This window comes from Schistocerca gregaria, chromosome 2 (genome assembly GCF_023897955.1).
Source record: "Schistocerca gregaria isolate iqSchGreg1 chromosome 2, iqSchGreg1.2, whole genome shotgun sequence".
In the NCBI taxonomy this organism is placed as follows: Eukaryota; Metazoa; Arthropoda; class Insecta; order Orthoptera; family Acrididae; genus Schistocerca; species Schistocerca gregaria.
Genome location: NC_064921.1, coordinates 212,299,774 through 212,318,366, shown reverse-complemented (window position 1 = coordinate 212,318,366; position 18,593 = coordinate 212,299,774). Strand labels below are relative to the sequence as shown.

General features: G+C 39.8%; 1 protein-coding gene across 1 annotated transcript in view; it reads right to left on the bottom strand.

Annotated features, from left to right (window-relative positions):
• The window catches only part of LOC126335702 (Down syndrome cell adhesion molecule-like protein Dscam2), a 1,471,118-nt gene that overhangs the window by 149,683 nt on the left and 1,302,842 nt on the right, over positions 1-18,593 (bottom strand). Inside the window, exon 20 of the mRNA XM_049999160.1 lies at positions 17,407-17,647. Within this exon, the coding sequence (XP_049855117.1) occupies positions 17,407-17,647 (241 nt within the window). The remainder of the gene's footprint in view (positions 1-17,406; positions 17,648-18,593) is intronic.

Sequence of the window (18,593 nt, the reverse complement as noted above, 5' to 3'; positions counted from 1 at the left end):
TGGTCTCGCGGTTCTAGGCGCGCAGTCCGGAACCGTGCGACTGCTACGGTCGCAGGTTCGAATCCTGCCTCGGGCATGGATGGGTGTGATGTCCTTAGGTTAGTTAGGTTTAAATAGTTCTAAGTTCTAGGGGAATGATGACCACAGCAGTTGAGTCCCATAGTCCTCAGAGCCATTTGAACTATTTTGATATGGTGAGAAATATTTAACATCTATTGTCTTTCTAGTTGAGAGATTTTATTTACTGCCTTTGAGGACGCTATTTGCCTAGTGAATGATGTTTCATGCTTTGTATTTATATTTGCCTATTTTGTTTAATATCTAGTTTCTAGCTGCACTGCAGCATTGGTTAAAATAAAATTTAATAAATGTACTAATATAGATGTCTACAGATCCAGTAAATAATAATTTTAAGATCTTCTTCCAAAAAAAAAAAAAAAACGAAGGAGCACAAAAAGACATTTCCCTTCACAGGAATTGCATGCATAATTTTTGTCATGAACTGGGTAACTTGTTTCGTAGAGTAAGTCAAGGTGATGCATCACTCTAGTGTTAAGATGTGAGATAGGTATTAAACATTTCCTATCGCTACTGTAATATTTTTTCAGCTTGAGCTATGTCATATTTAGGTATAAGTTGTAGAATTTGCTGCTGCTGTTTGCCAGGCATAGTGTTACTGAATTTGACTTTTTATTACTCTGTTAAGCCAGTTTTACTACTAATTTATTTTCCTTGTTTGTTGCACAGTGCGTCATATTAGTTGTGCTGTTGCATTGCCTCGTCCCTTAGTATACATATCTGAGCACAGTAGATTTAAGTTAGATTAAGAGGGGGTAGACTATATAAGAAACTAACTGTGTATAGAATGCAGAAAGCATGCTTGGATAGGATTTGTTTTTTTTTTCTTTTTTTTCAGGATAAAATTTTGAAGTAATAAGAAAGATCTATGGAATGAAGTTTTGGGTTGGACTGCAGTACCAGACGTCTCACTGAAAACAAACCCTGTCCTTTCCTTTTCTGTTCTTCCGCTATGTGTGTCTGTACCCCTGTGTATTTGTGTTTTTCCTGTCTTTATGTGTTTAGCTAATAAGATTTACGTTGTAGAATTTTTCTAGTACTAAGCTACATTCACTATGATGAGGAATAGTTATCTTCAAATATAATTCGCATTAATATGTTATTTTCTTTGTAAAGATGTTTGCAGGCCTTATTAATTCTGTTCTGCTTAAATGCTCATATGTGAAATTAATGTTTCGAAAACGACTCTCATTATTTTATGCATTTACTTACGTCATAATTCCAGTATCACTGATGTATATGTTTATTTTTATTCTTTTGTAAAGCCTGTATTACTACAAATGTTATCTGTGTTATTATTTTTAATGACGTTTAATGATGTTTTTGTAATTGACACAAGTTTATCAAATTAAGTAACTTGTAAGCATTCGTTTCACTGCACATATTTCTGTTGGTCACAGTATATGCACAGTATGTGAGAAGTTGGGACTGTTACTGCTGGCGCATGTGTTAATAATTCAGCAAGGGACTGGTTAACAGCATTGCTAGTTCTAAGGACAATTCCAAAATCTTTGTGAATGTACAGGTGGCGGTTATGGACTTGCTACATTGTCCGCTAGACTCTTAGATGGTGGTTGGGCACCTGCACAGTCGCAACAGAAGGCTGTTGGCCATCTCTACAAGATCTGCAGTGGGTCTGCACCTTTGATGACCCGCCAATACCATTATCTCTACAAGGAGTGCAGTGGGTCTGCAACTCTGGTGGTCCACCAATACCATAATCTCTACCAGGACTACAGTGGGTCTCCTCTGTGATGACCTACTACCAATATTCTTCAAAACTTCGACTGATTCTGCTGTGGGTTTGCTCTGTTGTGGCCCATTACCTGTCTGCATATCAAGAGTCAGCACCGTCTTTCCGTTGGAAGGACAACACTACTTCTTCAAGACTTCATGGAAATCCACAACTTCCGTGTGGATGTTCTTTTACTGCTCAGAGTTTGAGAAAAAAATAAAAAACCTTTGCAATTTTACTGTGCTGAATGATCAGGACTGTCTTTATGGACTGTGAGAAAATTTTAGCTTTGGACCAACATTGTATCAATAAGTATGTGCATTTGATTTCTTTGTTATCGTAATTATGAAAAATATTTCAAATATGTATTGGCCACTACCCAAAACAATTTGTAAACTTTTTTATGGGGAGCATGGGGGCTATGTAAGTAGGCTGTTTAGATTTTTATGTTGGTAACGCTCTGTATGAAAATCACTGACTGTGCTGTGTTTAGTCTGAGGCTGGTCGGTATTGTTGCAATATTTGCCGTTGTACTGTTAGACAGTTGGCTGTTAACAGCGCGTAGCGTTGCGCAGTTGGAGGTGAGCCGCCAGCAGTGGTGGATGTGGGGAGAGAGATGGTGGAATTTTGAGAGCGGACGATCTGGATGTGTGTCCATCAGAAAGAGTAAATGTGTAATATTGGATATCATTGACTGATATATATTGACTGATATATATATATATATATATATATATATATATATATATATATATATATATATATAATGACTTTTGAACACTATTAAGGTGTTCTCCATCAAAATCTTTCATTTGCTAACTATGCCTATCAGTAGTTAGTGCCATTAACAATGGTTAATGTTAGTCAGGGCTATTCTTTTGTAATCATTATTGAAAGTCAGACTGCGTTGCGCTGAAAATATTGTGTGTCAGTTTAGTGTTGATCAGAAAAGGTATAGAGCGAAATGTCTAAGGACGTTCAGTTCTGCTCAGCTGTTTGAAAATCAAATAATGTAAGAGATTTATCAGCACAGTAATTCATACATAAATCTTATTAAGCGGACGTTTCAACAGTAAACTAGAACTTCACCAGCATAAGTTCAGAGGTTGTTCCGAGGTGCTTTCTGGATAATATGGTGTCAGGAACGCGTGTTATCCGGTGCCTCATTATGGGGTAATTACTTTTATTTCCGTTACCACTTCTTAACAACAGTGAGTAACCAGTACTATTCAACCAGAAAATCGTATAACACCAAACACAGAGTACTGCAACAACTCTCAGATCCCAAAGTACTTCGATGTTACAGCCGAAGTTACAGTAAAACCTCAGAATAGCGTCGCTGCGCTGCTCTTCGATTCTTTTCAGGGAGGTATGTGGGATGAGACAGGAGGAGAGGGGGGTAATGGAACTGGTGATTCTGAATAAAAAACTTCGTGTGAACATACTTCTTATTCGAAATGGTTTCCCAGACAGAACACTTTACTAGCAGTAGTGTACATATTTCTTCAATAACACGATAACTGTGGTCTCTAGACAAAAGGTGTGGCAGCATAACGTTAAACTATATTACATTTCCTATAAAAACATTCCATTCATTTTTTTCATCTAGGGCTACAACTTTTCACTAAAAGAGCGATAAAAAAATGAAAATATCTAGCGACGCACATGCGCTTTAGTTAGGTTCTTTTCGTAGGTCGATTTGAGATAGTTTCCTGACTCGATAGACCATAAGTGTCCAGCATCCAACTGTTCGCCTCGAATTCCTCTACACTGCTGTGGTAGATTGTAAGCAACAACAATATAGACACAAAATATGTAACAATGTAAATTAAATCTGTTGTCTCCGAAAAGAGCATATGTCCACAAGAAGTTCTTTGTTCAGGAACACCAGTTTTGTCGCCTTCTACTTATGAACCTTTCCTCCTGACTCACGCTGCGTATTAGGCACTCTTCATCAGGAAACCGCTCCACATGGCTATGTATCAGTGCTAATGTTGAACTAACATTGCAGAAAAAAAAATCCGAGGCAGCTCAAAGCAATAATTGCGCCGGTACGGCTCGTTATTTAATTTTTTCGTATTTGTTTTTGGATTGGTGTTTCAGGTCACCACATATCTTTGGCGAGTTGGCTACCCATGCGCCGCGAGGCTGACAGAATGAGGAAGAAGGGGCTTGCTAGGAGTTAGCTGTGGGCTGTGCGTGAGTAGCGACGTCGATGTCGGAGGGCAAGGCAGCTTTGCCGGTAGGCCTCGCGGAAACAGCCGATAGCGGACGGAACGCCGTGGGGTCGATGTGTGGAGGGCTGGTGTTTCCTGCTGGCGATCGTCGTGTGGTCATTCAGGGGCTGAGAAGTGATTTCTTGACTTTGCTCTTGGTTTCCGACTAAGAATTAAGGCAAGTTTGGTGTTTGAGGTCAACATAAGACTTCTAAAAAGGTGCACGTTGGTGGCGCGAATGTCAGACTTGCGAGCGGTGTAAGCTTTAGTTCGCTACTGCAGTCTCCAGTTAGAGCGCTGCTTGGAAGGAGAGAGCTGATAACGGCATTGTCGTCTGTTTAGCTGCTTTAAGGCAAATCACTGACTTTAATCGTAGGCGGATCCAAGTGAAGGACCGAATCACTGCTTGTCTTATTAAGATACCTAAGTCGGCCCCCACTCTATTGAACTCTGTTATGTACAGTTATAACGAGTTATATTCTACTGGTGTCCACGAGTGAATGTTGGAGGTACAGTTACGTTTTGCAGTAAGGGAAAGGTTGACTGTGGAGCTTTTATGTTGGACGCTTATGAATCGTGTTAATTGCAGTTCACTTCTTATGGTATTTTACGGTTCTACTTGTCGTGGTGAAATCGCCCATAGTATTTTCGTAAGTTAGCTTTGGACGTCATTCGGTGGTTTGGTGTGGCCCTCCCAACAGTTTAAAGTCACCGAATATTTTCTTACTTCCTTGCTGAGGTTGCCTTGCAACAGTTGTTGGTTTGTCCGTTACCTACCCCACTCTACTGCTGTTTGGTGCGGTGCGGTGTAGTCGAAGTGTTGACTAGTACCGCGTCTACTCCCTCGCCCGTTTTAAGATTTGCGAGCCGAATCCAAATCGACGTTTAATCCTAGTATGCAAGTTGAGTAAGTTGGTTGCGCCTTGTTAACGTTTTGTACATTGTAGAAAATCTTTCCCGTGCCCCATGTGATACTGAAGGAGAGCTCTGTGCACAACAGCGCGTGACCACGACGAAACCAAAAGATATGTATCGTATATTTTTAACAGATGTAATCACTGAGATTAAGAGTTGATTTGTGAGTTTTTAAATTTATTTTGAAGGGAAGAGATTACCTACATAGTTAATTATAACATGTATGCTTAACTGTCATAATACGTTAAGTGGAATATGCATCACATATGGTCTAATGTTTTTAAAAGGAAGGAAATTATTTCGTGATTCGTTGCGCATCGCAGAGGCAAAGGGGTTTTTGTCTACGTTGATAGTAATCAGATTTTATGGCATTTAAATTGTTTTCATGAAAAATGTTGTGATCAATATTTTATTGTCTTTAGAGAAGACAGGTAGTATCTATGAAAATTTTGATGTTGCCATGTGGCGTTAGAATCATTTACTTACCCTTGCAATATGCAATTTGCTCAAAATGAGATTTTGAGTTTTACGCCTTGTAAATTGATTCTGAGATCTGTTCTTTGATCTGTTAAAATAATACTTCAGGCACTTTCATTAGCAAATTATATTGGGGACCTTGTTGTTCATGATAACAAATGTACACTTACTATTTTAAAATCAAATTAATAAAGTTGTAAGATTTTAAACGTAAAGAAAGCTTTCATTTGAGAAAATGTGCCTGCCCGTACCCCCAACAACTTCCACGTATTCAAAACACTGGCCTTCGGGCGTAGTCTGATGTTTTCCCTAGTATCTATCTCAGCCAACGCCTGTGGAGGCATGTCGTAATGAAATATTGATGATGAAGAGAGAAGAGCTCATTAGTGTAAGCAACAGCAAATACACTGAGCGGACAGAACAGTTTTGTTCCGAAACGTCGCATACAGTCAACACCTGCAAAGGTATGCAGATATTTTCAGCTCAAAATAGGCACAAAGGAAACAAAGTGAGAAGCTAAACGAAATAAAACAGTATTATATGTATGAGGGTCCTGCTCCATAGTTGAAGTTTCCACCGTTTGTTGGCACTGCGGTCGCGCGATAAATTAAAACTGCAGTAAGGTGCACGGCGGGAAATAAAAAATTAACCGTAATTTTAGTCACACACACACTCTCAGACACACACACACACACACACACACACATACAAACGTCGCGCACACGGGCGCGCGCTCTTAGTACATATGGTACCATCCCACCATCCCGCTTTCCTCTCCTCTGCACAAAATAGAGACTAGAGTTTTAACTACTATTACCGTGTAGTCCGACCTGGGCTGTGCTCAAACATATCCGAACGACCTGAGTTATTTATCAAAAAAATATGTCACTTACTTAAAAAAGCAAGTGAATTGCGTGAAATCATGAACGTTTTTCCAGCTGTTTTTCCATCGCTCACTTAAAAAGTCGTTTATGGGTTACTTTACCAGTCACATCAGTAAATTTCGTTCAAAGCTACAAATAATATGATCTCCACAACTAGTTAAAAACCAACATTTGGTTGCTCAGAATAATTAATGAAATATATATAGTTACATCTACAGCTACGTGATTACTCTGCTATTCACAATGAAGTACCTGGCAGACGGATCAGTAAACCACCTTCAAGTTGTCTCTTTACCGTTCCACTCGGAAAGCTTCCGGGAAAAGCGAGCACCTAAATTTTTCTGTGAGAGCCATGATTTTTCCTATTTATTGGTACTGATCCTTTCTTCCTATGTAGGTGGCTACGAACAGAATATTATTGCAATCGGAGGAGAAAATTGGTGATTGAAATTTCATGAGAAGTTCCCGTCGCAACGGAAAACTCCCTTGTTTTAATGATTGCCATTCCAATTCACGTATCATGTCTGTCGCACTAACTCTCCTATTTCGCCATAATACAAAACGAGCTGCCCTTCTTTGTGCTTTCTCGATGTCATCCGCCAGGCCCACCTGATGCGCATCCCACACAGCACAAGAGTACTCCAGAATAGGGCGGACAAGCATGGTGTAAGCAGTCTTTTTAGTAGACCTGTTGCACCTCTTAAGTGTTCTGACAATGAATCGCAGTCTTTGGTTTACTCTACAATCAACATTATCTATGTGATAGTTACAATGTAGGTAATTTTTAATTGTAACCCCTAAGTATTTACTTGAATTTACAGCCTTCAGGTTTGTGTGACTTACCACGTAATCGAAATTTAGCAGATTTCTTTTAGTACTCACATGAATAACTTCACGCTTTTCTTTATTCACTTTTCGCACCATACAGATATCGTACCTAAATCATGTTCCAAGTCGTTTGGTCATCTGATGACTTTACAAGACGCTAAATGACAGCATCATCTGCAAACCATCTAAGAGGGCTACTGAGATTGTCTTCTATTTCGTCAATATATATCAGGAACAACAGAGGCCCTATAACACTTCCTTGGGGAAAGCCGGATATAGCGTCTATTTTACTCGATGACTTTCCGTTTATTACTACGAACTGTGACACTTCTGAAAGAAAATCACGAATCCGGTCCCACAACTGAGACGATATTCCATATGCAAGCTGTTTGGTTAGAAGACGCTTGTGAGGAACGGTGTCGAAAGCCTTCAGGAAATCTAAAAATATGCAATCAATTTGACATCCCCCGTCGGTAGCTTCATGAGTATAAAGAGCTAGTTGTGTTTCACAAGAATGATATTTTCTGAATCCGTGCGGACTAAGTGTTAACAAATCGTTTTCTTCGAGGTACTTCACAATGTTCGAAGCAGTATATGTTCCAAACCCCTGTTGCAAATCGACGTTCGTGATATGGGCTTGTAATTCAGGGGATTACTCCTATTTCCCTGTTTGGGTATTGGTGAGACTTGAGCAATTTTCCAGTCTTTAGATGCGTATCGTTCTGTGAGAGAGTGATTGTATATAATTGTTGAATATGGAGCTATTGCATCAGCATACTCTGAAAGGAACCTGACTAGTGCACAATGTGGACTGTAGGCCTTACCTTTATTGAGTGACTTAATTAGCTTTGCTACACCGAGGACATCTACTTCCATGTTTCTCATCTTGGCAGTTGTTCTTGACTGGCATTCAGGAATATTTACTTCGTCTTCTTTAATGCAGGAGTTTCAGAAAACTTTGTTTAGTAACTCAGTTTTTGTGGCACTGTCATCAGTGACTTCACCGTTGTTATAGCACAGTGAAGGTATTGACTGCACCTTGCCACTGGTGTGCTTTATGAATGACCAGGATCTCTTTGGGTTTTCTGCCAGATTTCGAAATAGAGTTTCATTGTGGAAATTATTGAAAGCATCTCGCATTGAAATACGCGCTTTCATTCGAACTTCTGCAAAACTTTGCCAATCTTGGGGACTTTGGGTTCTTTTAAATTTGGTATGCTTTTCCCGTTGCTTCTGCAACAGCGATCTGGCCCGTTTTGTGTTAGTTGTCAGACAGGAGTTTTACGGAATAGTGTGCTTCTGTGTGTTACGTTGAGTTTTTGTTCACATTTTACACACTATATGTGAATGACTGACCCAGCAGTCCTTTTCAGGTGCTGCGAGTTTTGCTGTTATGTGTGCTGGCTGCCTGGACACCAACCACACTGCGAGCTATTGTTGGTCTCAAGCAGCTGTTTACAGTAGAATTCGATTCCCAATATCCACTATGCCCTTCGATACTCTTCTTTGTCAGTATACGTGCTCGTAAACCATGAAACGCTAGTTCTCTCAGCGCTTTCCATTTCTGGTGGATATGATGGTCTACGACAGTTTCTGTCATCACCATTAGGAGACGATGATCATAACTCAATCTGAGTATCACGCTTAGTTTAGGACATAACAGAGCCACTATTCTGAAATTACCGCAACCAGTCGTACTTTTAAATTTGTGTATTTCAGCAAACGATGACTGGTTTCCAGCTGTCTAGCAGCTCATCATCAGATGGTGCATATACACATTCAGTGCTTTTTTGTTGTAGCTTTGTGAAGCATGTTGTATATCTGTGGCAAGATCGAAAACGGTAGCAAATACACGCTACATGTGGCAGAGCTTCACGAAATATTTACAATCTAAGTTATACTTAAAGGTGTTACTTACGGTTAATAGATTTTGCAGATATATATTTTTTATGTGTAGCACTTTGGAAAACATTATTCAGTTTTTCGATTTGATTTCACACAGACACCAACTTCCATGTTTCATAAGTTTTATAAATCAGATTACATTGATAAAACTTCAGAATTTTTTTTTTAAAAAGCAACATAACTGATTGAACTATGATTCCACTCACAAATACCAAGCTAAAATAAAAAAAATACATGTTACAGAATTGCAACTTTTTGCTAACACCTACTGGAGCCAAACAATAATAACGAACCCTATAGCCCGAAAGCTGACATCACAAACCAGAACTCATAAGGGTGACACCTGATATGCCCGATTGTGAATTCAATAAATAGTTCTAGCTGCAAAGTCACCAAAAAAACTAAATAAGAAAATCAAGAAAAACTGTACTTCCCAACCAATTAGTCTATAAAGAACACTTTCGAGTAGATTGACAGCATATGTAATTCAGGGCAGTTTGCATCTCTCGACATACTCAACCTATACACGAACTGATCTATAATAGACATACTTATAATAAAAAAAATAACGTTAGCACATCATTAAAAGCTAACTAATGTTGAACTCTGTGAGTTCCTTGAGTTATTGGTGTCTCACAATTACTTTAAAAACAAAATATCTATTCTCAAAATGACGGTCTGGCAATGACCAGTAGCCTAGCTGGCCTTCTTGCTGACATATACATCAGGTCCAGAAAACAAATTCTTTACAGCAAAGCAAACAGAAAAAGACAAAATCACTTATTATAAACGATATGTTGATGACACCTTGTTGCTATATGATGGAGAAATTGCACTGATAGCGAAACCACAGATGACAAATTTAATAATGTTCATGCCTAAATACATTTTACAGTAGAACATCGGACTCACTCTGAAATCAACTTTCTTGACCTAAACACTACAGCAGGAAACATAAGGTCCAAATACATAGGAAACCTACATCAGAGGCCATAATTAACAATGCATTATGGCACTAAAATCAGCATAAACTAGCTCTCTTTAAATAAGCACTCAACAAAATAAACAAATTCACGCTGAACGTACTATAAAAATTTAGAAATTAATATTTTAAAAACAATAGATTCGAACAATGCTTATCGACCAACCACATACGATAAACGAGATGATAAAATTAAATCCAATGAAACAACAGCAACAATCCAGCCCTAAGAAACCAAACATGTTTGCCTTTTTACAGTAACTTGTCATACAGACTCTCAAACCACACAATGCTAAAATAAGTCTTCACATAAACAACCAAATATAAAACAAAATGGTCTATAATACTAAATGATCTATCACATCCTTTCAAACATATGGCATATATAAATTAACATGCGATTGTTGCTCCTGCTGCGACATAGGACAAACAGCAAGAGGCTTTGAAACACGGTACAAGGAGCACACTGATGCACTAACCTGCTAATCTCAAATGTCGTATGCCAAGTTCAGTTAAGAAGAAGTAACATAGCTGTTAAAAATAATCCTAGCACCTGTACTCTTAATTGTAACATAAATATCATCTAAATATCTAGTTTCATACACCTTGTAAATCGCACATGTAAATTTGCAGCTAAATTTCTACTAATATAAGTGAATTTGGCTTTTATATTTCCTGTAAGAAAGACACAATTTTCATCAATGCGAAAAAAAAAATACTAATTCCCTGCAAGTAAGATATAACATTCAACAATGTGAGTGTTGATGAACATCATCTTTGGTTCAAATACATCTTTGAGCCTGTAATTTAATCACACTCTTTTGCTTGTTCAAAATTTATAAGACATGTAAGTTGGTGTCTGTGGCAAAGACTCTTAATTCTTTTGTGTGATAGCAACTCGAAAGAGTGAATAATGTTTTCCAAAGTACTACACATGACAAATATATATATGCAAAATCTATTACTCTTAAGAAACACCATTAAGTACAACTTACGTTTTAAATATTTCATGATTCTGTGCCATATGTACTACATTATTTGCTGTCGTTTTCTATCTTGTCATAGATACACAAGAAGCCTCACGAAGGTATAACAAGAAAGCTCTAGGCAGCTAGAAACCGGTCATGGTCTGCTGAAATACATCTATTTAAAAAGGAAACTGGTTGAGGCAATTTCAGAAAATCTTTTCGTATTACAGTCGCAGTGCTCCAAATTCAGAATGCATAAAAGTTCCACAATTAATTACTTACTGCCTCTATGATGCTCCTCAAGTGTCACAGTATTCCTTGCAAACCTGCAGAAATATGTCAGAAACGCAAAAAACTTCGATGTTCACTTCAAATTGGTGTTGAAATATTATTTTAAACTCCAAACAAATACTTTAACTCTGTTTTGATGCCTAAGGCCTAAAGATGTGGGGCCTATTAAATACGCAGGTAAAATTATTACTCAATACGGGAATGAGTGTAGTCAAAATATACTCACCATAAATAGACAAAAACAAAAATTTGGTTATAAAATATAACTAAAAAATTAGGAACATGCAGATGTTGAATTTGAGTTTTACCTTGAATACTGTTCTGCAAAAGTTAAAAATAGCGAAGTGACATTAACTATAGGTTTATGCTCCTTTTGCTTGTCATCAACGTTTATAGTTCGTACTGAGCATCAGTTTGGTTTAGGTCACAAAAGTGCCTCAAGTAGAATATTTTCCGCGTCTATGATGCTTGTCAAGTTCCACAGTGTTACTTGTAAGTCTAAAATGTCATCAAAAACATATTAGCAATGCAAAATGAGCAATTTTTAGGTCAAGTATCTGCAATGCTTTCTAAATTTCGCTAAACAACTACTGAGTAACACCAGCATCAAATAAAAATATGTGATGTGAAAACACACACACAAATAACCTAGCCAAAAGGCAGACAAACTGAGCGAAAGCATTAAGGAAGGCACGAAGGAAGAAGTAGTTTCGACGGTTTTATTGTAGTGTAGCACATGGACTGCCTTTGTTATGCAATATGTTTAGATGCATACCACAACCATAGAAGATGACAGAGCTGAAACGTCTCCAAGAGAACGTGGTGCAAAAGACAAAGTCGATATCTCTAGAGTAGACCCATTGACTTGGCGGACCTTGGGAGATCCATGGACCCTCAAATTAAATATTTCCACCGCTAACGTATTACTTATTAAAATACACGGTACTTCTACGTTTATCATGATGCATACTACTATATAAAGACAAGTTGTTGTTTAATGTTGTAACCCAAAATGTGGAAAAGTTCTTCACCGATTTCGTTGCGCATTCGTTTCAACCTTACATTGCCCAGGATGCGAACTGTGTTCAGGTGCTGACTGCCATCTTTACTGGGCCCGGCCGCCGGATGGTTGAAGCAGGAACGAGAGAAATTTTTAAGGATCGAGACGACAACCACATGACAATACAGCCGAGCAGCACTCGCCAGAAAGATCGTGCGTGTTTACTGACTTGCGTGGATGCAAGGTCGAGAATACTGTATTTGAACTGAGTGGTTCAGAGGGCCACAGCCATCTGACGACAGCGAAATATGGTATATATTCTGACGTATTAATGTGGAATCAATTTACGCTGGAAAAAATAGTTCCAAATTTGACCACTAGATTTGGAGCTCTCGATACAAGAAAGACGCATGAAATGTTCCGATATGTAATGGATTTGGAATTGTTCGTGGATAGTAAACGTCAAACAAGTGAGACAGGCGTAATGATGACTGTATTATCAACCGCCCCTTACACAGTTTGTTTAATATGATCACCGGAGATATGGACGACATGCTGCATCCGCAAAACGACGCGATCAGCTATTGCTTGGAGCAGTTCCGGTGGAGTCTGAACCAAGTGTTTCTATATACTGGCCTTCAGATCAAGTAGAGACTAACGTGTTCCTGGGAAACGCGTCTTGTTAGATGTCCCCCGAGTCAAACGTCACACGGATTCAAATGAGGTGATCTTTGGATATTCAATGTTCTTGGATGGTTGTATTAGGCAGAAGATTTCACTGGTCGAGCGACATCTTGCATGAAAACAATTTTTCGACACAGTTGCGATCTTCCAATGCAGGAATTATACGGACAGCGAATACAGGTGTTTATGAATCCGTACCACGCGGTTGTACACGGCGAGTGCTTAACACTCGGTTTAAAAGCACCCCAAATTCGGCAGTTATTTGTATTCACTGTATTCGGTAGTGTAAAATGGGCCTCGTCACTGCACAGGACATTGCCCGGCCACATGTCATCGATTTGGATCCGTGCCAGAAATCGTAGAGCAGATTCATACCATTTCTACGAACCATCAGGTTTCAATTGCTGGACTGTCTGGGTCTTGTACGGGGACCAGTGTAAAACAGACAGCAAAACTTCTGGTACTGTTGACTACGGGGTGGAAAATTCTCGTCACACTGCGTGATAACTAACACTACTCCGGACACGTGCTGCATAATCAGTTACAACAACAACCCCCTCAATAGCTTCTGTCTGGATAGGAAGCCGTCCTCGTCAATTTGCCACACAAGCTCACTTGTGTTTTCGAATTTCATTATCACTTAATTTGAACCAGTTAATGACATCGGACCTCTCCTCATATCATTCAACCGGCGATACTCTCTCAATGCGGCACCGTTGCTGCGACCCATCATATGAAACAGCTCATCTTTCCTCAATAGCTAAACTGTTCACCCACATTCTGGCTTGTCAAATGACAGCGTGGATGTCATACCGTCATACAGATTTCCCATTAGTTGCCAAAACTGGAACAAAATTTTTCAAGGCGTAAATCGGGTACCTATTAAGGGGTGTAGGACGTCTAAAACTTAAAAAGAATTAGATTTTTCACAAATATGCCAATTTTTTAGCGCACATTTACCTGAACAGCTTGATGTATAAGACATAGGAACGTTATTTGGTCTTAAATGCACCAAGATGTAGCGCCATACCCCTTTACACAGCATTCTTCTGTCAGACGTATGTGTATTTCACTCTGTACAATTAAAATGTGTGTTTTTGCGCCAGAGATTGTCATACGTAAAACAAAGGAGTACTGATATAGATTCCTTCTCTGCTGCTATCGACATGCATTGTTTTGATGGCTGATTTCGTTTGTTTTTAAAGGCTTGCAGTGTGAATAAAAGGGAGAGGGCGACTGACGGTTACAGAAATTGCCATGCTTCAGACATACTATGGCTTGGCAGTAAAAACGATCACAGGGGACTTGAAAAATATGAAGCAAGCAGTTTGCGCCTTATAGGTCCACAAAATGTCAACAGGCAATAACACAATCGACAACTTGTACCCGCAAGGAAGTGAAGGTTGGTGTGGCTAGCGAAGGTCAATAGCTGGTGGTGAATAATATCATCACAGAAATCATCTACCAATTGCTGTAATGGAAGCCCTCAAACTTATATTCAGGACCTAGCAGATGAAAACTTATTGAAGAAACGTCTTCATGGCGGTAACCAAAACTCAAATTAAAGTTTTAACCAATGTGCATGTGGAAGACTGCTAAGAACCGTTTCTGTGGGAAGAAATGAAGTTGCTATTGGTGTTTATAATGCAGTTTCATGTTTTAAAGATGGTGTTGTAAGCACGAAACATCTTTTATAGAAAATGGTAATCAAGCCTGGAGTGAACAGCATCAAAGCTTTGTATGCAATAGACAGAGAGCGCTTAGTGGAAGCAGAGAAATCATTTTTGGAGGTGATAAAATAAGTGCATCATAGGAATGTGAAAAGGAAGATAATTGATTTATAAAATGAGAAAGACCCCGCCTTTTGTGTTGGACAGGTCTAAGAGAATGCCAAATTCAAGAAGAAAATTTTACGGCCGTTTTCCGCAAAACACACATTTCTGTTCTTAAATAGATGACTTGTAAAATCGAAATTGAATATCCCATTACTTTCAAACTTGGAATGCTTATTAAACACAAACTCCTCAATGCAAAACTCTAGAATGTTTCAGATCTATTAGAAACTGTGGTAAAACTTGAGATAATAAATAACATTTTATTTTCCACTGTCTATACTTTTACAAATAAATCATTAAACTTTGTAAATAGCTTCAGGAAGGATTCAGGATTAACAGTGACAGCAGTGGAAGTTTAGAAACATAAAAGAATTATTTATTTACATGTGAAATTTCATCAATTTTTTACATAGTGTTCGCTTTATTTGTTGCTATAGGTACACTTTCCTTCATAAGTAAGAGAGATTCATCGATGAATTGTGCACAGATGTATCAAAAACTAGAATATATTTAATTTACGGAAAAGTGAACGAGCTGTTACATTTCAAGGGGGGTAGGACGTCAAACGAGCATACTTGGAGCAGGAGAGGCAACACAGGAGATTTTAATTTCCACTCTTTTCCAAATAAATTCATAATACTTTGTCAGCATGACCAGGAAGGATTCAGAATTCACACTCATAGCAGTGGAAGCTCGAAAACCTAACGAAGTAATTTTTTTACATGTAACATTTCATCATTTTTTTCACTTACTGATGGCAGCATTTCTTCCTATAGGTACACTTTTCTTCATTAGTAGGAGAGATGGTTCGATGAATTTTGCACAGCATACAAACCATACTTAAAGGTGCATGAAACTCTAGAATTTTCCAAATCGGTTAAAAACTGTGGTAAAAATTGAGGTAATTAACTAAAAAGTTGTCTTTTTTCTAAACATCAAGTTTAAAATACAACATATCATTCATTTTTTCATAAATTAAATATATTCTAGAGTTTCTCAAAGCTGTTATTATGGTATGTATGCTCTGCAAAATTCATCGAAGACTCTCTGTAACTTATGAAGAAAATGCAGCCATTAGTAAGTGAAAAAATGATGAAATTTCACACGCAAAAAAGATTATTTTCTTATGTTTTCGAACATCCACTGCAATGAGTGTGAATCCTGAATCCCTCCTGGTGATGATGACAAAGTTTTATGAATTTATTTGTAAAAGTATAGACACTGGAAATTAAAATGTCCTCTGATGCCTCTCCTGCTCCAAGTAGGCCCGTTTGACGTCCTACCCCCTTTAAACTTCATGTTTAGAAAACCACTCAAATTTTGTAATTTATTATCTCAATTTTTACCACAGTTTCTAATAGATCTGAAACCTTTTAGAGTTTTGCATTGAGGAGTTTGTGTTTAATAAGCATTCCAAGTTTGAAAGTAATGGGATATTCATTTTCGATTTTACAAGTGGTCTACTTGCCTCTCCTGCTCCAAGACGACCCGTTAGACGTCCTACCCTCCTTAACGCATTAGCATAGCTATCAAGTGTGGCTATCATACGGCAATTACAGCCCACACTGAACCTACGAGAGTAGCTGCTGGCGCTATGCAGGGTGTTACAAAAAGGTACGGCCAAACTTTCAGGAAACATTCCTCACACACAAAGAAAGAAAATATGTTATGTGGACATGTGCCGGAAACGCTTACTTTCCATGTTACAGGTCATTTTATTACTTCTCTTCAAATCACATTAATCATGAAATGGGAACACACAGCAAAACTGAAATGAGGATTGACACCTTGTGGGATGAACCATTCGCAGAAGTGTACCCATGGAGGCCAGTGAGCTGCTGATAGTGCCTGCACACGCTGTACATGGTACGGAAAGAACTGGTTCTCCCGTAGCACTCTCCATACAGTGACGTGGTCAGCGTTACTATGTACAGCAGCAACTTCTCTGACGCTGACATTATCGTCAACTGCACGAAGAATTGCCTCGTTCATTGCAGGTGTACTCGTTCGTTCTAGGTCTTCCCCAGTCGCGTGTCATAGGCTGGAATGTTCCGGGCTCCAATTGCTTCGAACGTCTTCTTGTCGGGAGACCTTCGTTCTGGAAATCTGTCTCGAAACAAACGTACCGCGCCACGGCTATTGCCCCGTGCTAATCCATACATTAAATGGGCATCTGCCAACTCCGCATTGGTAAACATTTCACTGACTGCAAAACCACCTTTGTGATGAACACTAACCTGTTGATGCTACGTACTGATGTGCTTGATGCTAGTACTGTAGAGCAATGAGTCGCATGTCAACAGAAGCACCGAAGTCAACATTACCTTCCTTCAATTGGGCCAACTGGCGTTGAATCGAGGAAGTACAGTACATACTGACGAAATTAAAATGAGCTCTAACATGGAAATTAAGCGTTTCGGGACACATGTCCACATAACATCTTGTCTTTATTTGTGTGTGAGGAATGTTTACAGAAAGTTTGGCCGTACCTTTTTGCAACATCCTGTATAAGAGAGTAGCTTTATGTGGCATGTACTTCCCTCAGGCCCCATCTTTGTACATTACTTGAAGGGTGTTTCCAGCGCAGGCCGCGCGCCACTCCACGTACCGTCCTCGGCAGTGGCGGCGAGCACCTCCGTGCCCGGCGGCCCATCCCCCGCCGCGTTGTAGGCTCGCACGCGCACCGCGTACTGCGTGGCCTTGCGCAGCGCCTCCAGGCGCAGCCTCAGCGGCGACGGGGCGCCCTCCGCCGCCTCCAGCGTCCGCCGCTGGCGCTGCTGCGGCGCCTCCACCTGCCAGAACTCGACGCGGTAGCCCAGCACGTCGCCGTGTCGGTCGCCGTCTGGCGGCTGCAACTCACGCGTCAACGAGTTACGTCACACGGGGTCACGTTTACATCAGCACGCAGGAAAACTCAAGTTGTGTTCATGCAAATCTGAAAGCTTATGTGCAGTAGTTAGTCCCCGATCTGAAAATGCTGTTTCGCTGAATAGGCGCCCCGGGTCTCTTAATGTGATACTCAACGTACTTTTAGTTAACATCACTTAAAAGCGAAAGCTCTAATACCGTAACATTTGATTTTACCTTCAGAATGACATTTTCACTCTGCATCGGTGTGTACGCTTAAATGAAGCTTCCTGGCTGATTAAAGCTGTGTGCTGGACCGAGACTCGAACTCGGGACCTTTACCTTTCCCGGGAAAGTGCTCTACCAACTCTTTTTTTTTTTTACTCATTTTCTTCGACTTTATTCGTTGCATTTGTTCGGTGCGGATGTCCCATGACACCCGTTCAAGCTCAGCGATGCGCCGTTGACTCAGTATTTTTATTACAGAGGCCAACCAGCTCTCTGACTCAACACGCTGAGCTACCGTGCCAGCATCCAACTGAGCTACCTAAGCTCGACTCACGTCTCGTCCTCACTGCTTTATTTCTGCCAGTACCTCGTCTCACTTTCTTTCAGGAGAGCTAGTTCTGCCGGTTCTAGGCGCTACAGTCTGGAACCGCGCGACCGCTACGGTCGCAGGTTCGAATCCTGCCTCGGGCATGGATGTGTGTGATGTCCTTAGGTTAGTTAGGTTTAAGTAGTTCTAAGTTCTATGGGACTGATGACCTCAGATGTTGAGCCCCATAGTGCTCAGAGCGATTTGAACCATTTGCTAGTTCTGCAAGTTTCGCAGGAGAGCTTATGTGAAGTTTGGAAGGTAGGAGGCGAGGTACTGGCAGTAGTAAAGCTGTGAGAACGGGCCGTGAGTCGTGCATGTGTAGCTCAGTTGGATGCTGGCACGGTAGCTCA